At 37.5% G+C, this 19733-nt stretch overlaps 1 protein-coding gene across 3 annotated transcripts in view; it reads right to left on the bottom strand.

The window, feature by feature from the left end:
• KIF27 (kinesin family member 27) overlaps positions 1–19733 on the bottom strand; it is a 151669-nt gene that overhangs the window by 76926 nt on the left and 55010 nt on the right. For all 3 annotated transcript variants that reach the window (XM_074196641.1, XM_074196642.1, XM_074196643.1), the window contains 3 exons: positions 13266–13472; positions 10914–11083; positions 8649–8782 (listed from right to left, as the gene is read on the bottom strand). In XM_074196641.1, the coding sequence (XP_074052742.1) occupies positions 8649–8782; positions 10914–11083; positions 13266–13472 (511 nt within the window). The remainder of the gene's footprint in view (positions 1–8648; positions 8783–10913; positions 11084–13265; positions 13473–19733) is intronic.

Genomic DNA, 19733 nt, shown 5'->3' with positions numbered 1-19733 from the left:
GCACAGCAACTCCACACTCAAATCCAATTCACATGCATGTCATGTCATCACCTCCCTGATGAAACAGGTCTTTGAGAATGAAGAACAAACATCATCATCACAACAAATTGATAGCTCTGATAAAGGCAGATAGAAAGCAAATATACAGTAACTGACTTTCTGGCTTTCAGCCTAAGGCTGTTTGAATCTTTCCAGTAGGAAGTCAAGAAGGGCCTGAACTAGGGTGGGGCAGTGTGAAGGAAGGAGAATAGCTCAAATGTGAGAGATAACATGGAAGAGAAAAATCACCAGAACTTGGCATCTGAACGAATAAAGAGGATGACACAGAGGAAAAAAGCTGAAGATGACTGAGGTTTTGAGCCTAGAAACTGGAAATCCAGGGGCTATCAATGGAAATGGGAAAGTTAGGATTAGCAAATTAGGGGGAGAATGAATTCCATTTTGTAAGTGTGCAATTTGAAGAACATTTACTTTTCAAATTATCAGCTTACCTACTATATCTAGACAATCCTGACTGATAAATAGTTCAAGTTACAATTATTAATGATAGAAAAGATCTAAAAGGAAAAAGGGAGGAATCTAGGATGAAAACAAAGGCAAAGATAAAGAAGGAAGGAAAAAATATGCAATAATATCATTTTAGGAGGCTAGTCTATGTTAAATTTTTTTAGCTTTGTAGAAGTGAAAGGGACGATTCATATTCAACATCTAATGCATTATGGTTCTTGTCCTTCATTATCAAAGACCAGAATGACATCACTATGTTTGAGACAAATTACAGTAAGTTCGACTGTGGTTGATCCAACCAATACAAGCTCAGAATGCTCTACTACAGATTTGACACAAATAGTCCGTATGAACACCTGGGGGGTTTACTCTAAACTTATGGATGTCATGTTTCCTTTGAGTTGTTTCAATTCTGCCTTTCTCAGCACCCTCACTGAAGAGGGTAGTCCAGTGCCAGTGTCTTCCATGCTGTACAATCAATTCTGAAGTTCTTAAAAGAGACCTTCAGGGTGTCTTGGTATCACTTCTTCTGACCCCCTTGTGAGCAGTTGCTCTGTGTGAGTTCCCCATAAAATAGTATTTTTTGGCAAGTGTATGTCTGGCATTCTAACAATGTGTCCAGCCCATTGTGGTTGTGCTCTATGTAGTAATGCTGGAATGCAAGGCAGTTTAGCTCAAGAAAGGACCCCAGTGTCTGGTATCTTCTCCCAGGTGATCTTCAGAATCTTCCTAAGACAACTTAAATGGAAGTGATGCAGTTTCCTGACATGGTGCTGGTAGACTGTCCAGGTTTCATAGGCATATAGCAATGAGGTCAGCACAATGGCTCTGTAGAGCCATTCAGTTTGGTGGTCAATCTAATACCTCTTCTCTCCCATACTTTCTTTTGGAGACCCCCCAAATACTGAGCTAGTTCTGGCAATGTGAGTGTAAACCTCATTGTCAATGTGTACCTCCTTGGAAAGGACACTGCCAAGGTAAGTGAACTTGTCCACAGTACTCAAAACTTCTTCATTTGCTGTAATCAATGGTTCCACATATAGATCGTGTGGTGCTGTCTGAAGGAGCACCTGCATTTTCTTGGTGTTTACTGTTAGACCAAAATTAGTACAAGCAGCAGAGAATCAATCCATAGTTTGCTGCATATCAGCTTCAAAGGCTACACTGAGTGCACAATCACCTGCAAACAGAAGATCATGCACCAACACTCCCTCCACTTTGGTCTTGGCTTGTACTCTTTTCAAGTTGAAGAATTTGCCATTAGTACAGTAACTGACCTTGCGGCCATGTTCATCCTCAGTGAAGCTGGTTTGATAATATGGCTGAAAATATCATGCTAAAAATCTATGAGAACAAGAACACATCTTTTTTTCACTCCATTGGTGACTGGAAAATCTCAAGATTTGGGTATGCATACCCTGGGTATACATGCTATCATGAAATTGATGCTGATGAACTTCTCCAGAAAACCAAATTTTGACATAATTTTCCATAAACCCTCATGACTGACAGTATCAAGGGTCTTGGTCAGATCTACAAACATCGTATATAAGACCTCTGTTCAGTTTCTGGCATTTTTCCTGGAATTGTCAGGCAGCAAACACCATACTGACTGTTTCTCAACCCTTTCAGCCATAGTGGCTCTTCCAGGTGAAGGATTCTGGCAAGAACCTTACTGGCAATGACTAAAAGAGAAGTACCCCTGTCATTGTCAAAGGACAATCTATTCCTTTATAGAGATAGATGATGGAGGCATCCTTGAAATCTTGGGGGAATAACCTTTCATGTCATATAATCTGAAAAATTTTCAATCAATTTTCGGGTAAGCAATGGACCCCACCTTGTAGATCTAAGCTGGAATAGAATAAGAATCAGGTGCTTTGACTTGAAAGGAGCCTAATGGCATTCAAAGCCTCTTCTTCAGTTGGAACTTCAGCTTCAGCTAGGGACTGATTGACTTCAACTTGAGGTCAATGGAGTCTACAATGATTGATAAAATTCTGTTAAGAATACTATGGGGGTGGCTAGGTAGCAGTGGATAGATCACCAGCCCTGGAGTCAGGAGTACCTGAGTTCAAATCCAGCCTCAGACACATAACAATTACCTAGCTGTGTGGCCTTGGGCAAGCCACTTAACCCCATTGCCTTGCAAAAAAAAAAAACCTTAAAAAAAGAACACTATGTGTTCAGCCCATCTCTCTAGGATTATGTTACTATCATTAATCAATGTGGATCCATCAGCACCATATGTCTTTGGCCTATAAGTAGCCTTCAGGGCATCATAAAAGCCCTATAAAAACTTCTTCAAAGAAGATGCCACTCACTATCGGTGCATGGAATGTGCACATACTCATAGACAACACAAGATCCAATAGACCTGAAAGACAAACAGTTCATTGCAAGAAAACTCAGCAGATATCATAATGATGATGATGTTTGTCCTCCATTCTTGAAGAAGACTATGAAATCATATGATGCCAAGACAAGCACATGAACTGGATTTTGAGTGAAGGCAATACTATGCTAAAAAGAGGAAAAGCTTTTAATTCTGGGTGACTTTAATGCTACAGCAGTCTCAGATTACCAGACAGGGCAGGGAGTCCTTGGGAGGAATGGAGTTTTAAATAGCAACAGCAATGGTCACCTACTACTGAAGACTTTCGCATCTCATGACCTTCTCATAACAAACACTGTCTTCTGTTTACCTAAACACAATAAAACTTCCTGGATGTACCCTCGTAGCAAATATTGGCATCTATTAGACGATGTGATCATAAGGAGAATAGACAGCCAGGAGGTGAGAGCACCAAAGGCAATGTGTGATGCAGTGCTGGACTGACACAGACTCATCCTCTCTAAGCTAAATATTCACATTCAACCAAACTGCCGGCCTCAATGCAAAATGACTATCAGAAGAATTAATGTCAAGAGATTAGAGTACCTCTGAGTGAGAACAGTTTGTTGCTAAGTTGGAGGGGAAAACTGAGCCAACATACAATTGGCAACAGTGGAGCACAAAAGGAGTAGGCAGCTTTCAGAGACATGATGTACTGCATTTGCTCATCTGAGTCAGAACACTTGAAAACACAAGGACTGGTTTGATGAAAATGATAGGGAAGTACAGAAGCTGCTAAATGAAAAACAACAACTCTACAGGGTTTACCAGCAGGATAGTTCATTCATTTCTAAGAAGGTAACATTTAGTTGCATCAAAAGTAAAGTTCCAGTGAAGCTTAGAGAGATGCAGGACTCTTTGTTCAGTAAGAAGGCAGATGAAATTAATGCAATATAATGCATCTTGAAAGGCAGGAATTTAATTCAACTACAAATTAGGATATTGTGTTTAAAATAGGAATGGATGTTTTAAGGAAAAAAAATATTTCTTCTCAAATTTATTGCACCATGATCATAAGTAGCTTCTTAGTTTTTCTGCTCTTTCCTCTCCAGTCCATCCTTCAAAGAGCTCCCAAGTTAATCTTCCCAAGGCACAAATATCACTATGTCAACCCCCACAGTCAAAAACTTTCTCAATGGCTTCATACTGCCTGGAATGGTGACAAACTCAAACAGAAATGGATCCCAGAGGGGTACATACTGACTTTAAACACTTCAAAATTATCGATATTGTAATTTACTTTTAGTCATTGTGTTAAACATTTCCCAATAACATTTGAATCTGTTTTCAGCTGCCTTTAGGAGTTTTGCAGCTCAATGAATTGGACACCTGTGACCTAGAGAACAAAATACAAATTTCTCTGCTGATCATTCCTTCACAATCTCCTATCTACCTTTTTAGGTTTAGTTCAGTCTCTTCCCTTTCCTACACAATATATGTTCAACTTAAACTCCACTCCTAGCTGTCCCTGACTTTATTCTGTCCTCTTCTGCCTCTATGGATGTATTCAAGCTTTTCCTTATAATATGTTTGTTATCTTTACCTGCAGAAATTCTTTTCCTCTTAAGAAATAACTCTGGGGGAAGAGCCAAGATGGCGACAGGAGAGGACCATCTCTTAGTTGCTCTGGAGAACAACTTATAAGCTAAGGACTCTAACTACATTTTCAAGAGACAGAACCCACAGAGGGATCCAGTGAGGCAATTCTCCAACCCAAGGTAACCTGGAAAAGAGCAGAAAGGCTTGGATCCACCGGTCGGAGGGGTGGCCCACCAGAGCGGAGGACCTTCAGCCTCCCGGAGGAAGCTGCAGGGCACTGTGGGCCATGGCTCACGTAGCAAGGGCAGTTTCCTGAACTATACCCTGGGGAGCACCAGGCACAACTTGGGGGAACAGTGGGGGACCTCTGCCAAAGCGAGCACATGAAGCCCAGCCCTCAGACACAGCAAGCAGCATGGCTGCAGCAGCCCAGATCCAGGAATAGGAAGCAGAAGTCCCCAGGACATAAGTGCTGAGCCTACGGAGGGATCGGAGACAGACTGCAGTCTAGGCCCCCCATAGAACAGCAGGGCGCCCCCACCTCAGCCCCATGGCAGAGGGGGCACTTATAGTCATTCACGGACCAGGAGGGAGGACAGAGCCTCACATACTGAGATCCTTGTGGGGGTGTCTCAAAAGCTCAGGAAGCACCCCAAAACCAGGCTCAGGCTGGGAAAATGAGTAAGCAGAGAAAAAAGAGGAACACCATTGAGAAATACTTTGCCTATGATCCCAAGAAGGATAAAACACTCAATTTGAAGATGAGGAAGTACAAGCTCTTGCATCTAAAGACTCCAAGAAAAATAGAAATTGGGCTCAGGCTATGACAGAGCTCAAAAAAGACTTTGAAAATCAAGTTAGGGAAATAGAGGAAAAATTGGAAAAAGAAATGAGAGAGATGCAGGAAAAACATGAAAATGAAGTCAGCAGCTTAGTCAAGGAGATCCAAAAAAATGCTGAAGAAAATAGCATGCTAAAAACCAGCTTAGGTCAAATGGATAAAACAGTTCAAAAAGTTATTGAGAAGAAGAATGTACTTTAAAAAGCAGAATTGGCCAGATGGAAAAAGAGATAAGAAAGCTCTCTGAGGAAAACAAACCCTTCAGACAAAGGACAGAACTCAGGCAGATTGCTGATTTTACAAGAAATCGGGACTCAATACTGCAAAACCAAAAAAATGAAAAATTAGAAGAAAATGTGAAACATCTCACTGAAAAAACAACAGATATGGAAAGATAATTTAAAAATTATTGGAATACCTGAAAGTCATGACCAGGAAAAGAGCCTTGACATCCTTTTCAAAGAATTACTACAGGAAAATTTCCCTGATATCCTAGAAGCAGAGGACAAAATAGAAATTGAGAGAATCCACTGATCTCCCCTGGAAAGGGATCCAAAAAAAACAACCCCCAGGAATATTACAGCCAAGTTCCAGAACTCCTAAATCAAAGAGAAAATATTAGAAGCAACCAGAAGGACACAATTCAAATATCGTGGAGCTGCAGTCAGAATCACACAGGACTTAGCAGCAACAACATTAAAAGCTCGTAGGGCTTGGAATATAATATTCTGGAAGGCAAAAGAGATTAGAATGCAACCGAGAATCAACTACCCAGAAAAACTGAATGTCCCCTTCCAGGGAAAAAGATGGACTTTCAATGAACCAGGGGAATTTCAAATGTTCCTGTTGGAATGGCCAGAGCTGAACAGAAGGTTTGATCTTCAAATACAGGACTCAGGTGAAGCATAGAGAGTGGAGGAGAAGAGGAAAATATGAGGGACTTAATGATGATGAACTGCATTTATTCCTGTATAGAAAAATGACACTGATAATACTCATATGAACCTTCTCATTTAATAGAGCAGGTAGAAGGAGCTTTTATAGATGAAGTACAGGAGAAAATTGAATTTGAAGATATATTATGGTGTAAAAATGGAGTGAATAGATAAAAGGGAAATGTAATGGGAGAAAGAAAAAGGAGAGGAGGAATAGGCTAAGATATAATAAGATTTTTCTTTATTACAATGAGCTATTGCAATGATATGGAAGGGGGGAAGGTGAGGGGGAATAAGGGAATCTTTGCCCTCATCAGAGATGGCTAGGAGAGGAAACAGCATATATATTCAATGGGGTATAGACATCTGGAGTAAGAAAGAGAGAAGGGGAATGGGGGAAGGGGGGGGATGTGAGTGATGGAGGAGAGGATGGACCATGGGGGGACAGTGGTCAGATATAACACATTTTCTTTTTTACTTCTTGCAAGAGCTGGGATTGGATGGCCTGTCCGGGACCATAGGGCAGGGTGGATGCTGGGCCTAAGGTGTGGTATGGGGGCTCAGGGCCTCTTGGCCCCAGGACCAGGGGTCTGTCTGCTGTATCACTCAACTACCCTACAGCTGAGACAGAGTGAAAGAAGAAAGAAAATATAGTTCATGGTAGTAACGAAATACGAAAGGAGGGAGTTACGATCAGCAATGTCAATGGTGGAAAAATATAGAAGTAATTTTTGTGATGGACTTATCTTAAAGAATGTGATCCACCCACAACAGAGCTGGTAGTGTTGGAACACAGACTGAAGCACATTTTTTATTATTATTTTCTGGGGAGTGGTGCAGGGCAAATGGGACTGGGTGGCCTGCCTGGGGCCGCCCAACTGGGTGATTGTTGGGTGTCTGAGGCGAGATTTGGACCTGGGTGCTCCTGCCTCAAGGGCCAGTGATCTGTCTGCCACCCAGCCACCCCTACTATTATTATTACTATTTTATTTTATTTTGGATATTTTTTATTTTTTGTTTTTTATAGGGCAATGGGGTTGGAGTGGTTTGCATGGGGTCATACAGCTGGGTGATTGTTGGGTGTCTGGGGCCAGATTTGGGCTGGGGTGCTCCTGGCTCCAGGGCCAGTGCTCTATCCACTGCGCCACCTGGCCATACCTATTATTATTATTATTATTATTTTATTTTTTTCTCTCCCCTTTACTTTATCGCTTATGCAGGTCTATATTTTCTTGGGGGGGAGGGGGTATTATGTTTACTCTTAAACAAGAATATTTTAGTAATGTATAAAAAAATTATTTGTACAAAATAAGAATGAATTAAAAAAAAAGAAAAGAAACAACTCTGTTATCACCTACTCAATAAAAGCTTCCCTAATTCATTCACTCATTCTCTGACTCACTCCCAAATCTGAAAGTGATCTTTTAATTTTTTTTTAATACTTTGCTAGGATCTTTCCATTGCTCCTATCACAATCTCTCTTGTATGCATCTGGTTAAATCATATCTCATTATCAGACTGTAAGATTCTAGAAGGCAAAAGATTAATCTATTCCCCCCCCAGCACAGTATTTTATACTTTGTGATGTGCTTAATAAATTTTTGTTGAGTTGCATTGTTAAGCTATATTGAAAATGACATAGAACAAACAAATTAATATCAATGTCATTTTGATAAAATATATAGATATAACTATAGATCAAAAATATTTTATTATAGATTTACTATATCACCTAGTTTAATATAGATACTGAATCAATATTAAAAATATTGTCTTGAAAGAAAAGTGCTAAATCAAATTGAATATGCAGAGATGTAAATAAGCACATAGACCTAATTAAGGCTTAATGAAGAAATCTCTCTGATTGAGGTCAATTATAGCACTGGTATGAAATTATAAGAATTATTTTCTAATTGTCAGTGATTTAGTGTTAATTCAGCAATCACCTACAAAGTACACTACCTTTAAGAGTGTTACAAAGATAAACATGATATAGTCCTGGCCTGCCCAACAAAGAAATTTGTGAAATAGTTTAAAAATATGAAAAATGCAGATATCTTATAGTGGAACAGTTACAGTGAAATGCTTTAGAAATACATTTTCTCTTAGGAGATCACAGACAAAGAAGATCCAAAGATAAATTAATGTTTACAGAAACTCTTCTTTTGAGAGATTTGACCTGGAGGGATTTTGGTCTCTGCCTAAATGTAAATGATATCTGTGAAAAAAAATGTATTGATCAGTGGCAAAAAGGGATAACAGAGAATTAGAAGTGGAGTTGATAGCATATAGGAGAAGCTAAGCAGAAACCCCAGCCTTTTAATTTTCCTTTTTCTAACATATCATAGAATTCCTGTTTTATAACAGTGCTTCATAAACTGGAGATTAAAGATTTTAAAAAGCATAACATCAGTTGTAATGCCATCCTTACCTGATAAACTTTCTGCAGATTGTGGGCCCTCACTCTGCAAACCCATCTGTTGTTTTTGGTTTGGAACATCACTCATGTCCAGAAGAGAACAAATAGAGGTTGGCTTTCGAATCCATCTAAGATTTCTAGATGCTCTAAAATACATTGAAGAACAAAGATGACTTTAACCAAGTTAATTATACTGGTCTGCTTCCAAAATTAGTTTGGGAGGCATTAGCTTAAAGAGTAACTTTAGCTTGATATTATCATTTCTTCATTAAAAAGGGTGACTTCTTTCAGGTTAAGCTCTATTAGGCACAGAGCACAGCCCTGGAGTCAGGAGGAACTGAGTTCAAATTTTGCCTCAGATACTTTGACACTTACTAGCTATGTGACCTTTACACTTTACATTGACTGCCTCATCTCCAGGGCCATCTTCTGTTTTGTCCTGATCTATATCCAGCCACTGGACCCAGATGGCTCTGGAGAAAAAAGTGAGGCTGGTAACTTAGCACAGCACCCCCTCACTCAAATCCAATTTACGTGCTTGGCATAGCATCACCTCCCTGATGTCATGGTGGTCGCCTTCAAGAACAAAGGACAAATATCATCACCATTTGGATTCACCAGTTCTACTATCCTAATGGCATTAAGAATATGCCTGTGCAGGGCGGCTTGGTGATGCAGTGGATAGAGCACCAGCCCTGGAGTCAGGAATACCTGAGTTCAAATCTGACCTTAATAATTAATAATTACTTAATAATTAATGCTTAATAATTACCTAGCTGTGTGGTCTTGGGCAAGCCACTTAACCCCATTGCCTTGCAAAAACAAAACAAACAAACAAACAAACAAAAAGAATATGCCTGTTCCTCTTCCAAAACAATAGCTGCCTACCTCTCTCAGGTCCAATCAATCAACAAAAATCAGCAAACATTTGTGAAATATCTACATGCCAGACACAGTGCTAGGTTCTGGGGGTTCAAAGACAAAGAAGGAACAGTATTGATCTTGATAAGATAAAATCTCCTTTGCTTTAATTTGTAGCTCCAGTCCTATTAACTCTAATCCCCGCCCCCCAAAACCCATATTGCTAATGAAAACTTATTTGTAATGCCATATGCAGCACTGTGGGCAATAGGAAAGTTGGGAAGTTTACAATTGTAATCATGTGGATCTGATTTCCATAAAACAACAAAATCTCTTGTGAGAAGTAAATAAGACTAGTATCAAAAAATGAAAGGAAATATAAAAATGAAGAGAATGCAAGTATCTGAATTAGTTAAAATTGGAAACAATAAAGAGAATAGACCTTTGACAACAAAAAGATCAAAGGAATAAATCAGACTAAACAAAATTGCTTCTTTTAGGATTAAGACACAAAAATCAAAGTAAAATCAATGGCCAGGTCTATGATAGGACAATATAAAAGTTGATAATTAAATTCATATCAGACTAAAATGTACACAGGGTAACAATATTCAGAATTTATATTATCAGTGAAGCAGACTCTTAAAATGTTGTTGTTCAATGTAACTTGTAAAAGTAGTTCAATGTAATTGATAAAAGTAGTAAGAGAGTTACACCATAGTTAGAAAGCTATTGTCATTAAGACTAAATCTTTCAAATTACATATTCTGGATATTTCTAAACATGTATATGAAAAGTACACAGTTAATAGGCAACTACATTTTAAGGATGATGTGCAGTCACTCACTATAGGTTACTGAAAATTTTTGATAAACCATGAAAAAGTATTTCTCTCATGCTGAAAAGTTAAATGCACACTAGATAGTAACTTTTCAACACAGTTACTTCATCATAGAACATAAAGATACTGTCCTTTTGCTATCAGCATTCTGATAGTCCTTTGATGAGTTTGTGAAGGATAACAAGCCATCTGGAAAGGAATCAGGTTTTAGAAACCATCCACTAAATAATCTGAGAGTTATATAACCTTGATTTTTAAAAAAAAGTGAAATTCCATCTCATTTACATATATGATCCTCAGGAGATTTTCTTCTTTTAGATTCTCATGAAAAGTGATGGCTTAAGTTCATTTATATACCAATGCACACTGGCTGCATGATAAGAAGGGTGTCTCAGAAAATTCTTTGTGCTGATGCAGCTTCAATAGTTTAAAACTACATGAACACTTTTCTGGGACAAAGTATATTAGTATTTGTTACTCTTTTAAACAAGTCATCAAAAAAAACTATTACAAGAAGAAAAGTACTATTCATATATATTTAATATGTAATACTATTAAATATATTTTTACTATACCGATATCCAGGTTTCTCTTGATTTTCTGTATCCTCTTCATCACTGTTATCAGAAAACTCACTATGAAGGACTTCATCTTGCTCTTCTATATGACCCAAAAGCATCTGACTTCGGGTTCGAAATCCGGCTACCACTCGATCAAGTGAATACGTAGGAGGGCTTGTGTGGACCTTTTGAGTGATTCACCCACCATCCCCAACAACATTATTATTATAATATTATAAGCTCACCTATACTTGTTTAATAATATTTAGTAGGTATTGTGGTTTCCAGCCTTATAGGTATCTTGTCCAAGCTCCTACCCAGTTTGCTCTCTTCTTTTGGCATTAGAATACTTCTTCAATGATTGTTTAATTTTTAAGATTTACTAAGTCTTAAAATTCATTTTATTATTATTTATATTGTTTATCTTTTGTTTTCAAGGTAGATTTACCTAGAGGGAATCATCCCTGTTAATTTGTCAACTTCCCTGTCTTCTTCAACATAAATAAATTAAACATCATTTGATCTGAAGTTAAAGGCAACACATAACATAAGCAATATCTGCAGCATGGAAAAACAAATGATCAATTCAAAGCTGGTATGTTACTATTGTGAAGGATAATAACTACTTAAAGTTACAGACATATTTATATAAAATAAGCAGGCTTTCATTATAGTTAAACAAAAAATGACAAATCAAAGTATTGATTATATATGGTTTTGATAATCAACTGTGAATGAATTAACGGTATACAAATATTATTTTAGAACACTAATAGGATTATTAGAGGTCATTTTATAGCTAAGTAAACTGAGGCCATAAGATTAAGAGACTTGCTCACAGACACAAAATTATATCAGGATGGGATTTTATCGTCAGGATTTCTGACTCAAAAATTATTGCTCTTTCCAAATAGGATTAAATATTTCCAAGTATGGCAACTTTTATCTCTATCAAAAGGGGTAAAAAAAGGTAAAAAAAAAGTAAAAAAATGAATGAAAACACAGGATGCCTAAAGGATTCTGAAAATGGAAAAGCAGAGGTCAACTTTTCATCCATGGAAACTCAAAGGTATTAAATCTAATGATTCCTTTAGATATTTGTTTTAATTTCTATTTTCCTCCCAAAATTTTTTAAACTTAAAAGTATAATTTATTAGTAACTATTTATTAAATCAGGATCCAGAGTTTGCTTTTTTATTTCCTCATTCAGGTTCCAGTCCCTGAAGGTCAGTTAGTCAGTCTCTAAAAGACACCGCTAACAGATCAAGCATACCCAAATCCTTGAATTATATGCTCTTTGATCCTGGAACCTCATCCCAATTACAACAGAATCTAATCCAAGTGAATTTTTGTCCTAAGTCTGTGTTACTGTATCCCTTCATTTAAATTTTAGGGGAACCCAGTTTATGAAGGAGAAAAACCAACCAATATGGTCTGGGTAGAGATGAATTCCTTTTTCCAAATTATTGGAAGCAGCTCTGTCACATAATTAAATCATGTCCTCAGAAGGAGGAGCTGAAGACTTGTAGCCCACCTCCTCCTCATTAATATGTCTATGCACTCATTAATTGGTTCACCAGTCACATGATTTTTCACCTGTCAGAGACACCTCCATTTCTAAAGGTATTTATGCATTCAAGGATCTCCAAAGGTTATTCCTTAGTTATTCTGACAAACCACTGACCATCAACTTGTTAATTTTTCTGACCATCAACTTGTTAATTATCAGCAAATCTAATTATAAATTGATAATTAAATTACCCAGAAACTCTGCCTCTCAGGCTTTTCATCTGTCTCATTAATAAATTAGAGGCATTAACTTAATTTGAAAGTTTATCATTTAAAGTAAAAATCTAGAAGGTGTATAATACCACTATTATACTATACAGACTATATGTAATTGAGAATATCTTTGTGTTCATCAATATAGGCATTGCTTCTCTGGTGCAAAACAAAACCCACACTTCATCTTGTGCAGTTTTTATCCATGTTCTTCAATTGACCCTTTATAGATAATCTATATACAATATGATCCTAGAGGTTTTATTCCAGGTTTTTGTTTTTGTTTTTTACATTTTATGGATATCAGGGGCAGGCAATACATGGGGCTACTTATCATCCCTCAATATCATTACATGAGCAACCCCATTTCTTGTTACAAATAGATATTAAAGCCTTTACAGCATGTTTTGAACATAAGGGATAATATATATATGCAATAAATATATATGTATATATACATATATAAATGAATTTATATTCTTACATGGGCATGTAAGATTGATATGTAAAAAGTTATTTATCTATGTATATTATATACACACAAAGAATATATGGTTAAAGGTAAGAAACATATTCAGACTTTACCTTTCGGGCCTCTGGCCATGTTGGGACATAAACATAGTGTCCAAAACTGTTATCAAGTGGCACAGTATATGGCCTCTTTTCTGACATCTTGTTATCTGGTCCATCTCCACAAGTTCCCTTGGAAACAGAGGCTATGGACATGTTAAGCTTCATGAGTTCTTCATTCAGTTGGTTAACAAGAAGTTGCTGTTCCAATATTTTATCATTCTTGGCGAGGAAAAGAAAAAAAAATAACTGTCAAAATCTAATCACATACAAGCAGATGAACATAGTGATCAAAAATCAGTTTTACATTAAAGAGTCTATTTTTTAGTTAAACTCTTATGTGTCTGGAAATCAGTCTTTCAACATCCTCCAGGACAGGAAATAATTATTAATAAATAACCTGGAGGTAAGCTGAAAAATGTCTTTTGAAGAAAAAATAGAACCTCTAAAGATTAATCACAAATAACAAATATAAAGATTACATTTGCTGCATCAGACCTGAAAGGAAAACACTAATAATCTGACATTGTCTATAAAAATTAGCATTTTTACCTAAAATACAAAAAGGATGGGGAAGTGAATAATAAAAGACTAAGATAAGAGAAAAGCTGGAGGACTGGAAAAACAACTTAGAGCAAAAACAAAAGCATTAGAGATTAGAAGCCGTGACAGAGACTGTTGTCACAACAGACACTAAGACAACAGACGAGAGCTCCAGGCCTTCAAACAGCAGCTAGATGATGAAATGGTTTTGCAATCCAGAGCTTAAGCACCACCCAATAACTCAACACTTTACTTTCCTTGAAATTGCAGTTATTAGAAATCACTACACTGTGTGAAGCTGGGAAGAAGACTCATTAACTTTAACAGATTCTAAAGACATTTTATACATCATGCTGAAGGTAGCCCTCATGCCATATCAATGACATATCAATGAATACTATAATTTTATGACCCACTTATCATATTTCTCAAATTCAAACAATAGCTTTGTAAATTCCTAAGAATCAGAAACAATCTTGGAGGACATTAAGTTAAATCTTCCACCAACACAGTAATTTCTTTCAATAACAAAATGTTTATGATAATGTTAATGAGTCATTAAGAAAACATTAGAAATTTATTCAATATAATCTGTTGTAAGAAGACTATTGTAAGAAACTATATATTTAATTTGGGGTAGTCTAATAATTCTTATATTATTTCTCCTGGATCTGTTTTCCAGATCAGTGGTTTTTCCAATTAGATATTTCACATTTTCTTCTAGTTATTCATTCTTTTAGTGTTGCTTTATTATTTCTTGATTTCTCACAAAGTCATCAGCTTCCCTTAGCTCCATCCTACATTTGGGTTTGTTGGGGGTTTTTTGTTTTTGTTTTTGCAAGGCAATGGGGTTAAGTGGCTTGCCCAAGGTCACACAGCTAGGTAATTATTAAGTGTCTGAGGCTGGATTTGAACTCAGGTCCTCCTGACTCCAGGGCTGGTGCTCTATCCACTGCACCACCTAGCCATCTCCACCCTACATTTGAAGGGATTATTTTCTTCAGAGAGGTTTTTTTTTAATCTCTTTTTGGCCAATTCTGCTTTTTAAGGAATTCTCCACATTGGTGTTTTGAACAGTTTTTCCCATTTTGGCCTAATCTGGTTTTTTTAAGATGTTACTTTCTTCAGTATTTTTTGATAATTCCTTCATCAAGCTACTGTCTTGGTTTTCATGATTTTCCCACATTGCTCTCATTTCTCTTCCAAATTTTTCCTTTACCTCCCTTACTTGATTTCAAAATCTTTTTAATTAATATTTTATTTGTGTTTCAATTACATACAATAGTAATTTCTACCCATCATTTTCTGTAAGATTTTGAATTTTACAATCTTTTCCTCCCCCTCCTTCCCTCCCCTATCCCCCAATAGAAGGCAGTCTGGTAATTTTTACATTGTTTCCAGGCTATACGTTGATAAAAATGTAATGTATTGGGTGAGAAATCATATCCTTGAGGAGAAAATAAAATATTAGAGATAGCAAAATTATGTAGTACATAAGAGACTTTTATAACAAAAACTGAAGGTTATAGACTTTGGTCTTTGTTTAAATTCCACAATTCTTTCTCTGGGTACAGATGGTATTCTCCATCACAGGTGCTCTAAAATTTTCCCTGATTATTACACTGATGGAGTGAGCAAGTCCAATAAGACTGATCATCACCCCCATGATGCCATTAGGGTGTACAGTGTTCTTCTGATTCTGCTCATCTCACTCATCATTAGTTCATGCAAGTCTTTCTAGGCTTCTCTGAATTCCCATCCTTCTTAGTTTCTAATAGAACAATAGTGTTCCATAACATACATACACCACAATTTGTTCAGCCATTCCCCAAATGATGGACATTCATTTGATTTCCAATTCTTTGTTACCACAAACAGGGCTGCTATGAATATTTTTGCACAAGTTATGTTTTTACCCTTTTATATATAATCTCTTCAGGGTATAGACGCTATAGTGGTATTGCTGGATCAAGGGGTATGCACATTTTTATTGCCTTTTGGGCATAATTCCAGATTGCTCTCCAGAAAGGCTGGATAAGTTCATAGCTCCACCAACAATGTATTAGTGTCCCAGATTTCCCACATCCCTTCCAACATTTCAAAATCTTTTTTGAGCTCTTCCAAAGATTAAGACTAATTCATTATTTTCTTGGAGGCTTTGGATACAGAAGCTTTGACCTTGTTATCTTCTGAGCGTGTAAATTGATCTTCCATAGTAACAAAGTAATTGTATATGGTCAGATTTATTTTCTTCTGCTGTTTGCTCATTTCCCCAACCTATGCCTTCATTTGAACTCTTTATTAAGGTAAGGCTCTGCTTCCAGGGTGGAGGATGCAATGTCCCAAGCTTTTGAGAGTTTTTTTACAGCTGTTTTCAGGGACAATTGTAAGAACCCGAAAGTTCTCGATTCGTCCAATGTCTTATGAGAGGCTCTGACTGCTCCACTGGCCTGTGCTCTGCTCTGTGGATGACCATAAGCACTCCCCCTCTGCCCTGGAGACATGAGGAGGAGAATACCTGTTCTGCTATGTTAGTAAAGCTCCTTTTCCTGGGACTGGAGTCCCAGACTAGGACCTGGATCTGAGAATGGGCAAAGTCACAGAGTCCTGCCTTAGGGATAGATAGTAAATAAAGCTCTGCAATTTCCCCCCACTCCCTTACCATCTGTGGACTGAAGACTGTGGAAGCAGATGCGGGTGCCTCCCAGGCCTTCATGGGATTCCCTGGGCCAAGTCTGTGGTGAAGCCTGTATTGGCCTAGGCCCCATTCCCACTCCAGTGTGGCCAGTCTTCCTGCTGAGCTTCCCAATTGCCCTTGGCAATTCCTGGGTCAAGAGGTCTGGAAGCTACTTGGCTGCTCCGACCCAGGCACCTCGCAGTCTTTTCCTGAATAGCTGGAGCCACTTCACTCCCACACCACCTTGGCTGCCCTACTCCTCCCTTGGTTAATTTTAGAATAAAAACACTAAATAGTAGGAGCCATGATGCAGGCATAAAGACAGGAACGGCTCACCTGAGTTCTCTCCCAAAGTCCTCTAAATATCTCTAAATAATGCCACTAAACAAATTCTAGAGTTGAAGAACTCACAAAAGGATGAAGTAAAACAATTTTGCAGCCCAAGACAACTTGGAAGATCAGCTAGTAAACTGCGTTAGTGGCAGTAATGGCCAGTTTCTAAATGCTTCAGTCCAAAGACTGCCAAAGACAACTAGAAGGTCAGCAAGAAAAGTATGTTGCACCTGGTTGAGAGTGGAGTACAATCCAATGCAGAACTGGCCCCAATGACCCAGAAGCAGTTCTTGGGAGACACTAAATCAGCAGTGACAGTAGCTGCTTCCAGAACTCGGGGCCCACTGATGGTAGGGGTTTCAGAAGGAAATTACAGGAGATTACTGCTACACTGGGGCAGGATTCTGTGATTCTGCCCAAACATGAATCTGGATCATAATCCCAGGAAGAGGAGGATCAGTAGCACAATAGAACTTGCTGCTGCAAGGGAGCCAAAACCTTCCACACAGTTCCAGGGCAGAAAGGAGTACTTGTGGTCACCCAGAGACCAAAGCAAAAGCCAGGAGAGCAGGAAAAACCTCTCCTTAGATTACACTATTTAGGAAGAACTGAAAACTTGCAGGGCCCTAGAAATATTTCAGAAATACTTCAGAAAACAGCTGCCAAAAAACCCCCAAAGCTTGGAACAATGCACTTCTATCTTGGAAGCAGATACCTTTAGAGTTAAAATCAAGTCCTAGGCTGGAGAAATGAGCAAACAACAGAACAAAAAAAAAATACAACCCTAGAAAGTTACTATGGTGATAAGGATGATCAAAAACACTCTGAAGAAGATAACAAAATGAAAGTTCCTACATCCCAAGACTCCAAGAAAAATAAGAATGTAAGAGGCTCAAAAAGGATTTTAAATATCAAGTAAGGGAGGGCAGAAGAAATAGTGAAAGAGAAATGAGAGTAATGCAGGAAAATCAAGAAAAATGAGTCAGCAGCTTAGTGAAGAAGACACCAAGAAATACTGAAAGAAAATAACATCTTAAAAACCAGACTAGGCCAAATGGAAAAAACAGGTACCAAAAAAAGCCATTCAGAAAAAGAATGCCTTAAAATGCAGAACTAGCCAAATGGAAAGTGAGGTATCAAAAGCTCACTGAAGAAAATAATTACTTAAACTATAGAACTGAGCAAAGTGAAGTTGATAATTTTGTGAGAAATCAAAAAAAAAGCAAAACCAAAAGAATTAAAAACTAAAGGACAATGTGAAATATTTCATTGGAAAAACCAACTGACTTGGAAAATAGATTCAAGAGAGATAATTTAAAAATTATTGGACTAGCTTAAAGTCATGATCAAAAAAGGAACCTAAATATCATCAAGAAATTATCAAGGAAAAGTACCTGATATTCTAGAACCAGAAGGTTATATAGGATAAGAATCCACCTATTGCCACCTGAAAGAGATCCCAAACTGAAAACTGCCAGGATTGATGTTAGAGTCAAATTTCAGAGCTCCCAGATTAAGGAGAAAATATTGCAAACAATCAGAAAGAAATAATGATTCAATTATTGTTGGAGCCACAAGTCAGGATAATACAAGATTCAGCAGCTTTGTACATTAAAGGATTGAATATGACATTTTAGGAGGTATTTGCTAAAGAGAGTTTGGATTACAACCAATTATCAACTACCCAGAAAAACAGCATCCTCTTTTTTTTAAAAGATGGACATTCAATGAAATGGGGGATTTTCCAGCTTTTCTGATGAAAAGATCAAAACTGAACAGAAAAACAGATACACAAGATTCAAGTGAAACATAAAATGGTTAAACAGGAAAAGGAAATGATGTTGAACTGTTTATATTCCTACATGAGAAAATGATAATGATAACTCATATAAATTTTCTCATTTATTAGGGTAATTAGAGTGTATACATACATACATACATACATATATATGAGAGAGCGAGAGAGAGAGAGAGAGAGAGAGAGAGAGAGAAAGAGAGAGCCAGGGCATAGGTGTGAGTTGGATAATCTTTTTTAACATATTAAAAGAAGGGGTGGCTAGGTGGTGTAGTGGATAAAGCCCTGGAGTCAGTAGTACCTGGGTTCAAATCTGGTCTCAGACACTTAATAATTACCTAGCTGTGTGGCCTTGGGCAAGTCACTTAACCCCATTTGCCTTGAAAAAAACATTAAAAGAAGATGGTGTTAAGGGGAGTGAGAGGAATGTACTGGAAGAAAGGGAAAAAGGAAAGCAGAGTGGGGTAAGCTAATTCACATGAAAGAGGTAAGAAAGGTTTTGCACTGGAGTGGAAGAGAGGGGAGGTGAGAGGAAGTGAGTGAGCCTTACTCTCATCACAATTGGTTCAGAGAGGGAATAATATACACACTCAATTGGGTAGAGAAATCTATCTTACCCTAGAAGAAACTAGGAGGGGAAGGGGATGGAGGAGGAGGGGGGCATTATAATGGAAGGGAGGGCAGATTTTATGGGAGGGAGTAGTTATAAGCAAAACACTTTTGAGGAGGAACAAGGTGACAGGAAAGAAAGAATAGAATAAATAGGGGTAGGAGAAACAGAATGGAGGGAAATGCAGTTAGCAATAGTAACTGAGGAAAGAAATATTGAAACAAGTTTCTCTGATAAAGGCCTCATTTCTCAAACAATAGAGAACTGAGTCAAATTTATTTTTTTTAGAAAAGAGCCATTCCCCAATTGAAAAATAATCAAAAGAACAGTTTTCAGATGAGGTTTATCAGTGCTATCTATGGTCATTAAAAAAAAGTTCTAAATCACTATGGATTGGAGAAATGCAAATTAAAACAATTCTGAGATACTATCATATATCTATTAGATTTGTTAATAGGACAGAAAGGGAAAATGCCAAATGTTGGAGGGGATATAGAGAAGAAGAGAGACATTAATGCACTATAC

This window comes from Macrotis lagotis, chromosome 8, assembly GCF_037893015.1.
Source record: "Macrotis lagotis isolate mMagLag1 chromosome 8, bilby.v1.9.chrom.fasta, whole genome shotgun sequence".
NCBI lineage: Eukaryota > Metazoa > Chordata > Mammalia > Peramelemorphia > Peramelidae > Macrotis > Macrotis lagotis.
Note: the sequence above shows the minus strand (reverse complement) of the source record. Positions and strands in the feature narration are given on the sequence as shown.